The 17,336-nt window shown below is 44.9% G+C and overlaps 1 protein-coding gene across 2 annotated transcripts in view; it reads right to left on the bottom strand.

The window, feature by feature from the left end:
• Nucleotides 1–17,336, bottom strand: part of Tango6 (transport and golgi organization 6 homolog) — a 174,433-nt gene that overhangs the window by 27,174 nt on the left and 129,923 nt on the right. For both annotated transcript variants that reach the window (XM_042277630.2, XM_042277631.2), the window contains exons 16-17: nt 15,932–16,083; nt 4,668–4,781 (exon numbers count right to left, since the gene is read on the bottom strand). In XM_042277630.2, the coding sequence (XP_042133564.2) occupies nt 4,668–4,781; nt 15,932–16,083 (266 nt within the window). The remainder of the gene's footprint in view (nt 1–4,667; nt 4,782–15,931; nt 16,084–17,336) is intronic.

Raw genomic sequence — 17,336 nt, 5'->3', positions numbered from 1 at the left:
GCCTAGAACTTGCTATGTAGAGCAGTCTGGCTTTGAACTTGAGTGATCCTCTTGCCTCTGACTTTGGGGCTGAGATTATAGGCATGTGACACCAGGCCCAGTTGCCCCTTTTTCCTATTGTATATGCAGCTGCTCTCCCTTGTTCATGGCAGTTACTCCTTATAAAGTCACGTGAGTGCTGAATTAGTGGGTACTGATGCTCTGCTTCCACTGGAAATACAAGGTAGGCTCTCATAGCCTTGGTTCTGCTAAAGCATTTACTTTGTAAGTACTTACTTTTCATTTGGTTTCTCGAGGCAGGGTTTCCCTGTGTAACAGCTCTAGCTGTCCTGGAACTCACTCTGTAGACCAGGCTGGCCTTGAACTCTGAGATCTACCTGCCTCTGCCTCCCAAGTGCTGGAATTAAAGGTGTGTGCCACCACTGCCCAGCTGTAAGTTCTTAAAAAAAAAAAAAAAGACAAACAAAAAACCCCTCTGTTCTTCACTAGATTCCATCTTCTAGTTTTGGCCAAAAGACTTCTTTTCTAAGGTCCTTATAGTATCATTGCCTCATCAAATAACCTGTCCCTACAGTAAAGCCAAGAAAGCAGAAAGTCCTATGCACACAATGGGCCCTTTAAGCCTGCACTCTCTTAAGAATCTGCCTGCATTTTGGAGCCTACTTCAATGAGGGGGCACCTGGCACAGCCTTGAGGCAGGGGGAGGGGCTTGGACTTGCCTCTATTCAATGTACCTCCCCATGGGAGGCCTTACCTTCTTATAGAAGGGAATGGGGGGCGGGGGCTTGGGAGGGGGAGGCTGAGGCGCAGGAGGAGGGAAGAGGGGGATCTTTGGTATGTAAAATGAATAAAAAAATTTTTCTTGATTAAAAAAAAAGAAAAAAAAAGAACCTCCTGCTCCTCCTCCCTCTCTCAGGGAGCGGTTCACTGGACCGACTGTATGGCTGCTATCCGAAGACATGCCAGCCTCACAGGACAGTGCTCAACTTCTATGCCCTAATTACTGCCTCTGGACCAGATCTATGAACATGTATACTCTAAACATTTATAATACATGGAATAAATGAGTCACTGGGCAAAGATCAAACTTGGGAAGAGAGCAGTAGTTACCACCATCTCTTTATTCTGTTGCTTAGCTCGTTTTTTTCTGTGTTGAGAAGGCCTATTCTTAACTTCCAAACCAACACAAGTTACAGGTCTGAACATGCCATGCCTCCTCTCCTGGGTATTCCTGGTAGATTTGTTTTTTTGTCAAGGTAAGGTGGATAGGAGTTTAAAGAAGGCAATGTCTGGCTATAAACTGTAAGGCTGTATATTCCACAAATAGACTCTAAAGCTAAATCAAAGGAGAGACATTTTTCTTCAGTAAGACAGTGAGTGCAGATTTTGTGTTAACTGCCACAAAACAACACTCTGGCTACTTCCGAATGGGAGTGAACTAAAAACTACCTCCTCATCATCATCAGAGGCAGTGACGGCTTCCCACAAGCAGCAGATGAAACCCGGCACTGTCTTTTGGCTAGCTGTAGCTGGAGAGATGGTGATTAGCAGGACAGAAAGGAAAACCTAAAACTTCATCACAGAGTAGCATTCACTTCAGCTGTTCCTGGGGGCAAAACAGCTCCAAAGAGAAATGTCAGTGTAAGCTTTGCAGTTATCTCCACTCCTCATTACAGTGGCCCCAGTCATAATCACAGCTACGATTACGAGATCTAACACACCTGGTCTCAAGGATGCAGTAGGGGCGAGTCAGGCATCCATCCATCCCATTTCCTTCCTTCATCCACTGAGTAAGCACAATTCAAAAATTTCAGTGAGTGAGGACTAGAGGTGTGAAGAAGAACAGGAGAGGCATTTTCCATTTACACTGCTTTTTGAAAGTGACAAAGATCTTCAAGGCCACAGGTTAATTCCTGCTTGGTGAGCCGAACAGCGCTGCTTTCATTAGCTATATACAGATGTGAGACACCTAGATAGTTTCTTTCTTTTATTTTTCTTTCTTCCTCTTGGTTTTTTTTCCCCCTCCTGTAGCCCATGTTAGTCTTGAACTTGGCTATGTAGCCAGGGTGACCTGATCCTCCTGCTCCCAACTCCTGAGTGCTGGGATTATAAGCACACAACAGCACACTCAGCTTTTAGAGTTCTTGCTTCAGCTTATACTGTGCTAACCGATCATTTTTTTTCTTTAGTTAACACTCATATATTCTCTTTTATTGTGTGTGCATACATGTGTGCATAGTGTAACCCATACTCAGTAAGGATGCATGCACTAAGAATTTTTTTCTTTTTTGATATTTGGTATCAAACTTAGGGCCTTTAATCACTAAGCATGAGGTCTACAAGTGAGCTACACCCCATGTCCAGAGTTTTATAGATTCTTTTTGTTTTATTTGTGCAGCCCAGGAGCACCTATTCTGTAGCCGACAAAGAACTTGAACTGACTCTCTTGCCTCGAGCTCCCAAGTTTTGGGATTACAAGGGCACAACACCACACTGCTTAGATTTCTCTTAAAAAGGTTATAACTTATATTTTTAAGTATTTTATTATTTATATTCTTTTTATTTGCTCGCACACGTGTATCCCTGTGAATGTGCCTGAGGAGGTCAGAGGTATGTCAGATCTGCTGAAGCTGGAGTTACAGGCAGTTGTGGGCCCTCTGCAAGAACAATATATGCTCTTAACCACGGAGCCATTTCTCCAGCCTCTTAGATCAACTTATACTATTAAATAGTTTAGACTTGTAGAAGATTTTAATATAGAATCCCTGTATTCCCCTCACTCAATCCCCCAGTTATTAAGGATTTACATAAACAGTGGAATTGACTAGGGACACAGTTTAGTGCAGACTGGAATGAGTGAAGCTCTAGGTTCAACCCCCAATTCCAAAAAGAAAAACTGCAACAAGAGCAACACAAGGACCATGATACATTTACTAGAAGCTTCACAGATTTTGTTGTTGTTTGAGATAGGTTCTTGTGATTGAGTCCAGGGCCTTTCCTGTGCTGAGTGGCGGGCAAGTGTTAGACCACGGAGCTATATCCCCAGCCCTGTAGACCTTAACAAAGAGGGAAAATACAGATGTTTCTTAGTTCTCGTTTGTACAGCAGATTCTCAACAAAAGCTGTGTGTATCCTACAGCGATTCATCTAATTCTGTGAATACTGGTGCACATGTTCCCTGCCTCATCAACAGACAAATAGGTGAGAACTCCATTACTGCACAATTCTTCCTATAGGGAAGCTCTTGTGACTCAGCTGGACCAGTCTTCCCCACTTCCTTTGGGTCACTATTAGTCACATCCCAATATCCATTTCCTGCCATCTGACTTGCTAACTAAAAACTCTGATTTTGTTCCGAGCAGAAATATGCCAGCTAAACGCAGCATCAGGACACCTTACAGAGGGGAGTAGTTAGATGAGTATCCGGCTAACGACTGAAACAAAGTAGCCTGGGGATGATGCTAGAAAACTGTCCCCCCACAAAGGACCTAAAAATACCTAGATGTCTTTCTCTCCCCTTCCGTATCTCTCGTTTACGTCAGTGCTGGAGGCCATGGCTAGTGCCGTCATGTTGCAGTCAGGAGACAAAGGGCCGTGACAATCCCAGATCCACTGGCCTCACTATGGCTACGCAGCTAAGAAACACACGCTTATGACTGGATAAAAACAAATCCCCACTTGTCCAGGCCACTCTAGTCAAGCTTTTAGAACTCGCAGGTGAACGTGTTCGTGCCACATGAGCTCATTCAAGGCAAACCTTACCCTAGACAAGGCACATGAGAAGGCAGAAGTGCAGCTGAGGGTGACCGACGGGGAAGTGGCTGTATGGAAATTCAGCTGCTGGGCTGAACAATAGCAAGCAGGCATTTATGGAGACGGCATGGCTGTGCAAGGCCGGAAGGGATAACTAAGAGTGGGTACATGTACAAACAGGTATCAGCAACCTGATAGGGTAAAACACAAGCAGGAATAAAGCCTCTCTGTGTGACAGAACAATCACTCTCACAATAGCTTCCCGGAGGTTTGGTTAAACACCGATGTGCTAGCCACAGATGAGCCTGTGGATGCCAGCAAGTGAATTATTAATGCAGATTCTAATCTGAAATCAGCTGGGAAGGCGGTTCCATCAGAAGCAAGAGGGAAATTAATTTTGAGTTCATTCAATCTTAGCACACATTTGGATTCATAAACTTTCTTCCTGTATTGACCGTACAATGGGGAGAGGACCAACCAAACCCACTTGAAGGAAGGAAGAAAGTGTATTTTATACCACAACAAAATATGGATTGAACTCGGAGCTGGAAAGAATAAAGCCTCCCGTATGAACCACGAAGTGAGTCAGAAAGACAAGCCACCCAAGCTCAGGCTGCAGAGCAGGGTGAATGTGCTCCAGCTCCAGCTAGCTCACCTTGGAACTGGCCCGAGACTCAAGGCCAGGACTCACGGCCTCTGTAAACGCGTGTGGATTTCCTGCAGCAGTTACTGTGCCGGTGTCTAATGCATTACAGAGACTCTTACTGAAGACGCAAATGGTACCATTTTCTGGCTAGGAAAACCCTGCTGACCAACTCCTATCTAAGAAAGGTCCGAGCAGGACCTGTACAAGGAAGACTGGATACCAGGACAACACAAGGAAGGAAGATGCTCATGGGGAGAGGCAGGCTTACCTCAGTTGCTTTCCGGCTGAGTCCCCGGAGCAGCAGCACAACCACGTGGACCGCGGCTCTGCGCACCTGAACGTCGCTGTCGGTCTTAGCCACAGCCATCAGGCAGGCTGTCACCTAGGAGGGTGAGGGAAGAGGTCAATAGGAACCAGGATTGCATAGCTATGTAGCCTTTCAACTGCGTTCCTCTCAACTACACACTCCCAACAGCAATCTGGCTGAGAAAGGGGTGGTTTAGTTCCCTCATGTTCAATGAAGAAGGTGAGATCAGTGGTAGAGGTCCTGAGACAGCCAAGGTTTTTTGGAAAAGGTCAAAATCTGGTTTGAAATGCTAGGATAGAACCAGGGAGTGGGAAGGCATAGATGTCTACAAAATATGTATTTCAGAAAAAAAGGCAAGGCCAAATGCAAGTATTCCCTAAAACTGGGGAGAAGGTGTTAGGTGCTCATCTTTAGGGAACATCACATCAGATGAAGGACAGATGGGTCAGAGCAGGTTTTAGGGCCTGAGGACCATGAGCCTTAGCTATGGAGTTGCCGAGTTCCTGGGCTGCCATGAGATGGGTATGCCCCGGATGACAGTCTCAGCACAAGGTCAAGAGGAGAGAGAGTCTCCTTTTCCTCTGCATGTCCACCCAGTCCTTCAAACCTAGTGTCCATTTTAGGAAGTCAGCAGAGCTGGTTTAGAAGCTCCCTGCTTGAGTCTCTTCCTTTGTGAAACAGATCTTTCAGCACGCAGTACTTTCGAAGACAAGTCTATCTCAGGAAAGAAAGACTAGAAATTACTTGCAAACATGGTCTCATGTGGGCCAGTGAGATGGCTCGGAGGGCACAGGTGTGAGCTGCACAGGCCTGTGACCCAAGCTCTTTCTCCAACACCCTTATAAAGGGGAAGGAGAGAACTGACCCCTGAACACCGTCCTTTGACACACCCCCCACTAAAATAAAACATGGGGCCATGTACACAGCTAATAATTACATGTCCTAAAAACGAGGCGGAGCGGGGCTGGGGAGGGCGCTGTCAGTAAACTGTGTGCTGTGCAAGCATGCAGACCGGAGTTTGAAACTGGTACCCACACAGCATAGGAGAGATGCGGGAGGGAGGGAGGGAGGGAGGGAGGGAGAGAGATGGAGAGGAGAGAGAGAGGGAGAGAGAGAGAGAGAGAGAGAGAGAGAGAGATTCTAAGTCCTGTACCAGCTGTCCTACGACCGTTCCTCATAAGCACAAAGACACTCTAAAACTTCAATGAGGAGACACCATTAACAATAACAAGATACCTTTCTGGGGCATTCATGCAAGGCTTAAAAGGAAAAACATGACTTTTGTGTGCCACATGGCAATAACAAGCTGCGAGGATGTCTAAATTATTCAATTGGTTTCTCACATAGTTTTGCTATTAGGTTTTCATTGTGTGCTTGTATTTCTTGGCCAGCAGTGGAGGGAATTCTAGCCATGATAAGAAAATAGCCAGATCGTGTATTAGAAAACATGTATAAATACTTATTATTTTCAAAGGATGGGGAATACAGGCACAATGAGGAAACAGGCTTGTGTAGAAATTTTAACGATGCAGGTTGTATTTTTCACAGCTTTCAAACAGTTGGGCAGAGTTCAAAGTGTCTAATTAATCAGCGATGGCAGAGAGATTAGAAGAAGGAGGCTTGTTCTGAAATATAATTGCATCTGTGATGTGCTGGCATTCCATCAAGTTGTGCATCTATTAGACAAACTTGCAGTCTGAAAGGGAAGAGAAATCCCAGAGAAACTGCAACCCACTGGGAACCGTTGTTCAGTAAGATCCAGGAAGCTACCTCTCTGCTTTGGACCTGGGACCTCCAACCCTAAGGCCAGCAGGGGCAGCTTCCATGCCCCTGGCATTAACGGCAGAAGCATTTCAGTCCTGAGGAATTCCTTGGGCCACCTCCAAAGAGGCAACAAGATAATAGCTACCTCCGCTTTCAAGCTTAGTATTTACAAGGTAGGAACTGAAGGCAGAGAGACAAGTTAGAGCTGGGTTGTAGACTTTCCAGACACATGAAAGTTTTCCTTACTTGGTTTCATAACATAGGAAGCCAGCCCAAAGCAACGTCACAAGCCGAGGCTCCTGAGCGTTTGCCGGTGCCTTTCAGGGTTTAGCTTGGGGTCCAAGGTTTCCCACTTAGAATCCTAATGGTGCCTGCCTTTGCCTCCTCTGTCCCTGCGTCTCAGCTCTCTGTGCAGGCCTGGTTCTGACAATTAAGCTACAATTTGGACATCTAGGGAGAAGAATCCTGTTTAGAAAAGGGCTTTCCCAGCCGGGCGACAGTGGCGCGCACCTTTAACCCCACCACTTGGGAGGCAGAGACAGGTGAATTTCCGTGAGTTTGAGGCTAGCCTGGTCTACAGAGTGAGTTCCAGGACAGCCAGCACTGTTACACAGAGAAACTCTATCTCGAAATGAAAAAGAAGAAAAAAAAAAAGGAAAAGGCTTTCTCTTCAAAGTTAATTCTTCGATCCCTGCGCTATCTTGAAGGTACAGTGGAAAAACTGTGCTCCTATAAGGGTTTCTGGGATGGCCCGCTGATCATGTACCATTTGCAAGCAGCTGTCCAGGACAATCAGAAAGGGGTCTAAGCAGTTTCTCAGAAAATTGGGAATTGATCTACCTCAAGACCCAGCCATACCACTCTTGGGCATATACCACAAATATACATGCTATGTTCATAGCAGCACTATTCGTAATAGCCAGAACCTGGAAACAACCTAGATGCCCCTCAACTGAAGAATGGATTAAGAAAATGTGGTACATATACACAATGGAGTACTACTCAGCAGAGAAAAACAATGACAGCATGAAATTTGCAGGAAAATGGATGGATCTAGAAAATATCATCCTGAGTGATAACCCAAACCCAGAAGGACAAACATGGTATGTGCTCACTCATAAGTGGATACTAGATATAAAGCAAAGAACAATCAGACTGCAACCCACAGAATCAGGGAGGCTATATAGCAGGGGGGACCCTAGGATGGCTGTGGCTTATAATAAGTTTTGGTTTTACTCAATTACTGGGCAAGTCTCAATGAAACATTTGACTATTAGGATAAGAATTTGTACTGTATCAAGCTGATAATAGAAAAATAAATAAATAAGTAAAAATTTAAAAAATGAATAAATTAAAAAACAAAACAAAACAAAATAAAGAGACCTAAGATCAGAAGAGGCCAATGAACCTTCCTCTACACCTCTGCCATCAGGACCACATCCTATAAAATGGAATGGCTGTTCAAGGCAGTAGGATTTTTGTATGGCCTTGTGTATGTCATCTAAAGGTCAGAACAGCATTCACGCCCAGCACATACGCTGCTTTCCTGCAGGCTGGTACCCTGGGCTTCTGCCTACCCCTAGAAGTGGGGAGACTGCAAGGCTGTCACCTTCCATCTGTCTAATCTGAACATGGCTAGTCTTTCACCTCCAACTCCAAGGACAGACTCAACATTGCCTTTCACCTCTAAAAGCCATGGTGAAGCACAGACATGATGTAGGCATTTGCTAATTTATGAATTGGTAGAATATTCCCAGTTCCTAAGTTCTCCTACAGGACAGGAATCCATTTTGTATTAATTCGTGGTACTTGCCCTGAGGGTCAATGTACCTATTCTAATCAAGGACACTGCTGAAGGCTTCCTCTTCCCAGGCAGACCCACAGAAGCAATATTCACATCTGAAAGCCATACAGAAGGAAAGATGATGGCTGCTTTGGAAACATTAGTGGCCAGTTCAAGAAACTGAACATTTCACAGGAGCCACAGAAATAAGGAAAATCATCACTCCCAAACTGCTGGCACATATCATGTATAAGGAAGACTATATAAATAAAGATAATAAAATGGCAAGATTACCAATAACTGACTTTGGAAATTCCAGGAGAGTAGTTACTAGAGTTGAGACATGCATCAAGAAAACATGACTTCAATGTCCCAGCATCTCTTCTTCATCTTCCCTATAGCTTCGTTTGTTAAAATTCAGTTGCTATGCTAACGTGTCTGAAACTAGGTCCACTGGTGAACTATGAACCAACAATTGTTATGAGTCCAGCTTACTCACTTAACCTACCAGGAAAGGAACCATGACGGTTACTTGAGCTTCTTCAGGGTCCCCAAAGCTCATCGCAGGTACCCTGTTCCGTAGGAAACTGCACTGATGGTGGGAAAGCTTGTGATGAACTCAGAGCATGTGATGGCCTGAATGAGAATGTCCCCATAGACTCTGGCGTTTGAACACCTGGTCTCAGCTGACATCACTTTTGGGAAAGCTTAGCAGGGGTGACCTGGCTGGAGGAGGGACGTCAAAGGGGGCAGGCTCTGAGTTTTCTTCCCTCCTAGGTTGCTCTCTTTATTTTATGCTTATGGTTCAAAGGGTGAGCCTTGCCAGATGAGGTGGCGCACACCTTTGATCCTAGCACTTGGGAGGCAGAGACAGGCAGATCTCCATGAGTTTAAGGCCAGCCTGGTCTACATAGAGAACTCTAGGACAGCCAGGACTACATAGAGAGACACTGTCTCAGAAAAGAAGGAGGAGGAGGAGGAGAAGGAGAAGAAGAAGAAAGAAAAGAAAGGAAGAGAAAGAAAGAAGAGAGAGAGAGAGAGAGAGAGAGAGAGAGAGAGAGAGAGAGAGAGATGAGCCTTCAGCTTCCTGTCTTCCTGTTCCTGCCATCATGTGTTCACTCCACCACCATGGACTCTAGCCCTGTGGAGTTGAAAGTCCGAATAAACTCCTTCATATATAGGCTGCCTTTGTCATGCTTTATCACAGCAACAGAGAAGTAACTAATACCAGCAGTAACTCGGTACCAGATCTCAGAGCTCAAGCATGTGGAATTTGGGGCATTCATTAACGTAGACTATTTCATAGCCTTGTCACCTGGGGCACATCTTATTTGCTGGATTAAGGACAGGCCTCTTCCTGTGGTGACTTAAATCACATTGCTTCACACAGTGATAAAGATAAAAGCCTATCAAGATTTGGTTTCAAGCAGCACAGTGCTCAACATGAACAAGAAGCTGTAGAAAAATGATAATGTACTCTAAACAGGCTAAATCTTGACATCAACAAAGAAGAAAAACTTGAATTCCTAGTATGAAGACGGTGGAAGAGCTGAACCCACACTTTCTTCCCCTTCCTGCCAGCCTACACCATATGAAACCCAGTGTCCCCAAATCTGGACAAATTAGGACAGCTCTCTTCAGATGCCACAGCTAGAGGGGCAAATGTCCCCAGAGCAAAGGGCATCAGAGGAGGCTTTGATGGCTGGTTCAACTTTCTAACAAAGTAGACTATGGATCTGCTTGTCCTCTGCCCTCTTAACACTTATCGGTGTGACTTCCTTCCCTAACACAGGGTCCCAGCTTTGTTCGAGCCCTGTGCTTGGTCTGCTGAATCATCTTGTCCTGTCCACTGTAGTCTTTTCTTCGTGTAGCTGGCTCCTGCTGCTCCTTCTCTTCCTCTCCCCTCTGCGGCCACAACCCACCTGGACCGTTATCCTCCAGGCACATGGACCACCTCTTCCCTTACATCTTTGCTCAAATGCCACTCAACAGAAAACTTTGCTTGTCCATCTCATTTGTGTCCAACAACAAACTTCTCTTCTCTCAACAGGTGTAACTTCCATTGTGACACGAAATATTTATTTATTTATCTACTGTGTGCTTCCTGTCTCCGGAATGCTAGGTCTATGAGGACAGAGATTATTCCTGTGCTCAAAGCATGTTCTCATCATCCAGCACATGGCTTGGCTGTAGGCCCAACTGGTACAGAGTATGTGTTCAAATCATGTCTATTGAATGACTAACAAAATGAAGACCTACTAAAGAACTGGCAGCTGCTGGGTGGTGATGGCACAGGCCTTTAATCCCAGCACTCAGGAGACAGAGGCAGGCAATTCAAGACCAGCCTGGTCTACACAGGTCCAGAACAGCCAAGGCTACACAGAGAAACCCTGTCTTGAACTAACCCCCACCCACCCACACACAAAAAGAATTAGTTATCTCTTTCATTGTTGAAAGCAAACACCTTCCAGAAACAGCGTAGGGAGTAAGGATTTACTTTGGCTCATGGACAAGAAGGAATATGGGAAGGCATGGAGATAAGAACATGAGGCAGCTGGTCACATTGCATCTGCAGTCTGGAAGTAGAGAGGTGAATGCAGACATTCAGCTTATTTTCTCCTTTTCTTCTTTTTATTCAGTCTGAGACTCCAGCCCATAGGATGGTACACTCACATTAAGAGTGCCTCTTCCCTTCTCTGTTAAATCTCTCTAGAAACACCCTCATTGGTACCTCTGGATGTATCTCCAGGGGGTTATAAATCCCCTCAAGGTGACAATGAAGATTAACTACAATTTTCCTTTGTCAACAGAGGTCTGCCTATCTCTGCCTCCCCAGTGCTGGGATAAAACGCATGTGCCACCACACCTGGGTAACGCCTCACTTTAAACCACAATATTCCACCTCTGTCCTCAAAGGATCATAGCTATCTCATAATGCAAATAGTCACTTCATCTCCAAAAGTCTCTAAACTCTTAACAGTTCTAACATTATTCAAGTCCAAAGTCTCACTTAAGACAAAAGGTAATCTCTTAACTGTGAACCCCATAAAACAAAAAGCAAAAACCATACTTCTAGGATATAATGGCACAGGTTAAAAATTTACATTCCCATAGGGAAGAATGAGGATATCCAGAAAAGACCAGACAAGCAAACCTGAAACCTATCAGAAGAGAACTAAACCCTAGCTCCCCATCTGGCATCTTGGGACCCTTAGTGACATCGTGTGGGCTCCAGTGGACTCAGGAAGCCCCCACCCTTCAGTTCTATTACATGCAGCACACAAAGCCCCTCTCTCCAACTGATTCTGCTCTGAGCCTGCAGCTTTCCTTGGTGGATATCCCACGGTCCTGGAATCTCCAACATCATGGGTTTCCATTTCAATTTTTGATTCCCCTTCACAGTTTTTGCAAGGGCCTGTCTTCACGGCAGGGAGTCTATCCCTGCCACACACTGCTGAGCTTCAGTGACTCCGAAACCTTGGTGCATCCCCATGATTGGTAACTTGCATTTTGCATGCCTGCAAAACCAGCACATGTGCATGATGCCATCAAGTGCCCCTGCCAGCCTGAGACCTAGAATGCCCCTTCTATGGCAGTTGTAGTGGCCTCTGTGTGACCTTGGCAGCTGGACCTTGGAAAGAACTTCCCTACGTGGTTATTCTTGAGCAGTCCAATAAACCACATGGTCAGCTTTATCACAGCAAAGGCCCCACTTCTTGGTACCAATCTTCTGTATTAGGTACTTCTCTTTCTGTGACAAAATCCTTGACAAAGACAAACCTAAGGGAAGATTTACTTTTGCTCAGAGTGTAAGAAAGGCGTCGCAGAAGACGACAAGGTCATGTTACCTCCACAGTCAGGAAGCAGAGACAGATGAATACTGGCACTCTGCTTATTTTCTCCTCTCTCTCTCTCTCTCTCTCTCTCTCTCTCTCTCTCTCTCTCTCTCTCTCTCTTATTCAGGTTGGGGCCCAAGATCATGATTAGTGCCACCACATTCACAGCAGGTCTTCCCTTCTAAGCTAAGTCTCCTAGAAATACCTTCCTAGACAAAACAAGAGGCATATTTCTAGCCTCTAGCTCTAAACCCTATCCAGTTGATAATGAAGATTAGCCATCAGAGTGGAACATATCTGTAATCCAAGTACCTTGAAAGCTGAGACAATCTCAAAAACCAAGGGCTGGGAACACAGCTCAGTGGGAGAGTACTTGCCTAGGATATGCAAGGTTCTGGGTTCAATCCCCATCACACGTACACTCACTGCCCACCCCCCACCCCCAATCAAAGATCCTCCACTCTTTCCACGTTAATGGTCTAAAACAGTCTGACTGCAGAAGGGCTCAATGGGTAAAAACACTGAAGCTGGCAGGTCTCCAAGCATGTTCAAACTTGTAGTCCACCTCAGGTACCTGGTTTGGCACTGATGACAAGGCAAGCGTGGGATGCTACATAAGAACATTTAAGAGGAGGAGGAGGCAGAAATTACAGGGGAGGGAAACACCTAGTTTTTCAAATAGGAGGGAATATATTGCTGTCTGAAGTTTTTCTGCCAAAATCAGGCTCTATTAAAGTAAGAGCGGCAAGATCTTTCCTGCCTGTAGCTTTAGTTTCAAGACACAAAGGCAATCTTCTAAGTGAGCTGAAAACATTGTGAGACAATAGAGAAAAAATGGTAAATGGAGTTAATCCTGGAGCTAACAACCCACATTCAAATCCCAGTCCTGCCATGTGCTATCTGCATACCTTGGCAACTTATTTAGTCTGTGCCTCAGTTTCCCCTGTTAGCAATAAATTGGTTGACATATGTAAGGTATTAAATGCTTGCCATTATGCCTCTCTTTTAAACATGTAGGAACTAGCCTTCCCAGATAGCCATACTCTCCTCTGCATTAGCCATCAATCAGCTAACACAGTACCCACTCCATGCCAAGAACTCTGCTAGATGCTATAGGGTATGAGAAAGTGGATGAAGAATGGTCTGAGGTTTAGGGATGTAGCTCAGTAGGAGCATGTTTGGCTAGGCACGTGCCAAGCCCTAGATCTGACCCTCAGCAGGTAAGCGAAGGAAGAGCAGGAGCAGGATAATCAACGACCATGACAATGACTTGTTCTTCCCTTTTTATGTTTGCATCTTATTAATAATCATGAAAAGTTTTGGGATAAACGTAGTCCAAAAGTACAGGTCTCTAGAAGTGGGGCATCTATGTTCATGCATCAAATACAGAGAGCGGCCGCCTAGCCATGTGTGAGGTTTGAATGAAAATGGCCCCCACAGGCTCACAGGGAGTGGCACTATGGAGGTGTGGCCTTGTTAGAGTAGGTGTGGCCTCTCTGGAGGAAGTGTGTCACTGGAGGTGGATTCTGAGGTTTCATTGCCTCGCTGCTCATCTCCATCAATGTCACCATCAGCCTACTCCAAATGATCAAGACCTTCCTTAGAGAAAAGCCTGAATACAAAAAGACAAAATGCTTATAAAATACCAAATACCACCTCCCCAGTGAGAGCTGGTGTGAGGGCTAATCTTGATTGTCAACTTGAGGTGCTTTAGAATCACCATGGAAACAAAACTCTGGGCCTGTCTGTGAGGGATTTTCTAGATTAGGTTCACTGAGGTGAGAGGGTGGCCCATTTCTCCGGCTGGGCAAGCTGGGCAGGAGCACTCTCTCTCTCTCTGCCTTCCTGACTGCAGACGCCTCCCGCTCTGCTGCAGTGACACCCCTGCCCCCCATGTTAGCCTGTGCCCTTACTGGGAGCCAGAATACACCCTTCCTCAGTGGCTTCATCGGGTATTTTCCATCACAAAGAAAAAAGTAACTAACGTGTAGATTTCATCTTTTCAGAACATTTACTGTTTACCTCACAGTATTCTGATTAATATGTACATTTTTTTCAACAATTTATTATTTAAAATGGTGTGTGTGTGTGTGTGTGTGTGTGTGTGTGTGTGTGTGTGTGTGTGTAGCACATAAATGCTTGCATGCCATGGTGTGCATACGGAGGTCAGAGGATAACTTGTGGGAGTCAGTTCTTTCCTTCTCCTGACTGTCCTGGGGGTTAAAGATCATTAGGCTTTGCCAAAAGCACCTTTACCTTCCGAGTCATCCCATCAGCCAACTGTGCACACTCTTTACCACCCAGCTCCCCTTAGAATAGCATCTCTATGAAGATAAGAACCACTGTGCATTTTGAAGAATAAGATGTATTAGGAGAAAACTGCTTGGGCATGTAGTAGGCTCCCAATAAAAAACTGCTGAATAGATCATTACATGAAGCATAGACATCACCTCTAGATCACTGTAACAACCCTACATTGTAGGTATTTTAATCCTACTTTCAAGATTAAACAATCAAACCACTGAATTCAGAGTCTAAATCATTTGCTCAAGTGAATATATGAAACAAATAGGGAAACTAAAGGCAACAAATCATGATATCAAACATACAGATTAACAGGGAGTCAATTATTAATATGATCTCAAAGGACTCTTATGTCCTACCATACAGCTACTAGCACATATATGTTTATTGATGTACTGTCCACTACAGCTAGGAAGCAGACACACCCTAGATGTCCATCAAGAGATGAATGAGCTGGGCCAGGGTTGTGCGTGCCTTTAATCCCATCACTCAGAAGGCAGAGAGGCAGGAGGATCTCTGTGAGTTCCAGGCCAGCCTGGTCTACACAGCAAGTTCCATAGCCAGGACTACACAGAGAAGCCCTGTCTTGAAAACACAAGAGAGAGGGGTGGGGTGAGTGTGTTACAAATACACAATGGGAAAAGAAAGATGACATCATAACATTTGCAAGAAAATGAGTTGAACTGAAAATCATTATCTTAAGGGAAGTATCTCACATTTAAAAAGACAAATACTGCATGTTTCCTCTCACATGTCTGATCAAGTATTTTATTTTTATATATGTGTCATGTGTGTGCATGTTCACGTGTGTGCACCCATGAATGTGCATTCTGTGTGTGTGTGTGTGTGTGTGTGTTTAGAAATCATGAACCTAGAAGAGGGACCATGAGAGGTAGAAAAGAAGGTCTTGGGGAGGGTTCAGAAGAGGAAAAAGAAGAGGAAAAGAGGAAGCCACCAATACACATGATCTGAAAATACTGGGGCGAATGAGGGCGGGAGGAAGGGACTGGGGACACGTCAGGGACGGTGGACTAACAACAACAACAAAGGATGCATGAAATCTCATAATGAAACCATTACTTTGTATACGATCTAAAAATCAACAAATAAAATTCAAAAATGAACTGGAGAGGTTAAATGACTGACTTGTCCAGTCTCATAAGGAGGCAGTAGCAGACGGAAAAGGACCACAGATCGATCTCCTGACTCAAGATCCCAACCTAGGGGCTGGAGAGATGGCTCAGAGGTTAAGACTGCTCTTCCAGGGGTCCTGAGTTCAATTCCCAGCAACCACATGGTGGCTTCCAACCATCTGTAATGAGATCTGGTGCCCTCTTCTGGCCTGCAGGCATACATGCTGTATACATAATAAATAAATACATCTTTAAAAAAAAAAAAAGATCCCAACTTAACCACAGTCTCAGAAGGAGGCAGCAGCAGATGGAAAAAAGACCACAGATCGATCTCCTGACTTAAGATCCCAACTTAATCACAGTCTCAGCAAAACAACTCTGGGGGATGGAGTCAACATACAGCACCTCATGAACCACGGGGCCCAGCAGGAAGTCCAGGCGTTGGCACAGCTCTCCCAGGTTGGCTAAGCTGCTGGCCCTGTGTGCAGCATCTGGATCCTTCACTCCCCGCAGGAACGTATGGATCAAAGGTTCCCGGTATTTTGAGACCATGTCCCCTGTAGGGAAAAAAAAATCCTTTAACATTTCAGCTTTTCAGTGAAGGACTAGTGATATAACCATGGCACACTACATGACAAAAGCCTTACTTTCCAGTGGACACACATAACCACTAAAAGTCACGCTCAGTGCTGGGCATGGTGGGTCACGCCTGTAATACAACGCTTGGGAGGCTGAAGAAAGTTCTTGTGTTCAAAATCACCTTGAACTCCACAGTCAGCTTCAAGGCAGACTGGGCTACATACTGAGACTTCTCTCTGCTAGATATACTAATGTTCTTTATATATAAAAGTTAATAACGCGTCATCTTTAGCCTCGAAGAAGCCCCAAGTTTAGATGGTGGGTGCAAACAGACAAGTGCTAACACTGTGGTCCTAATACATTCCATGCAGTTCCATGTCTCACTCGGCCCTGTTAACATCAACACAGACTCAGCCACAGTCTATTTTCAGCATAGAAAAACAGAACCTACTCAGGGCTGGGAACGGAGCTCAGCCGGTAAAGTGCTTGCCTAGCATGCATATAACCCTGGGTTGAAGTCCTAGCATTGGCCAAAACTCAGTGTGGTGGAGACTTGTAATCCCTACACTCAGAAGAGGCAGGAAGATCAAAAGTTCAAGGTGATCCTCAACTACATAGCAAGTTCATGGCCAGTTGGGACATATGAGACCTTAAAAACAAAGTTGTTCAAAGAGTAAAGAGAATAAACATGGCTGAGATCAAACTTAGGTTGTTTGACATTTAAGTCCTGTAATATATTGCATTTAAGATATCTGCAACTAAAAAGAAGATAGACTCTTCTACTTTTCTCACAGTATTTTTGCTTCTCTGGAGTTAAGAAGGGGCTTGCTCATTCTGCAAAGTGTAATACAGATCCAGGGTTGGGTTCTAGCTTGATCTCTGCTCCAATTAATAGTGTGACCTTGGGCAATACACTTCCCTTCTTTGAACAGAGTAGAGATGAGCCAGTGAAACAAACCAGATGACTCTTCTGGTTATAACTCTGTAGGTTTGTGAGTCATTTTGTTTAGTTGAAGGGGTATGAGAGCTAAGAGTCCCAGGAAAGGGGCAACATTCACAAGCTCTGTAGTTAAAGGAAGTAGGTTCCTTGTCAAGAAGGAAGGCACAAGAAAATAAAAGAAGTCTGGAAATACAGAAGTGAGAGAAATTGCAAGTTAAAAAGAGTGAGCATGGAGCTGGAGAGAGATGGCGCAGTAGTTAAGAGTACTGGCTGTTCTCCCAGAGGACCCGG

This window comes from Peromyscus maniculatus, chromosome 5 (assembly GCF_049852395.1).
Source record: "Peromyscus maniculatus bairdii isolate BWxNUB_F1_BW_parent chromosome 5, HU_Pman_BW_mat_3.1, whole genome shotgun sequence".
Taxonomy (NCBI): domain Eukaryota; kingdom Metazoa; phylum Chordata; class Mammalia; order Rodentia; family Cricetidae; genus Peromyscus; species Peromyscus maniculatus.
The sequence above is the reverse complement of the archived record's forward strand: the minus strand, read 5'-3'. Positions and strand labels throughout refer to the sequence as shown.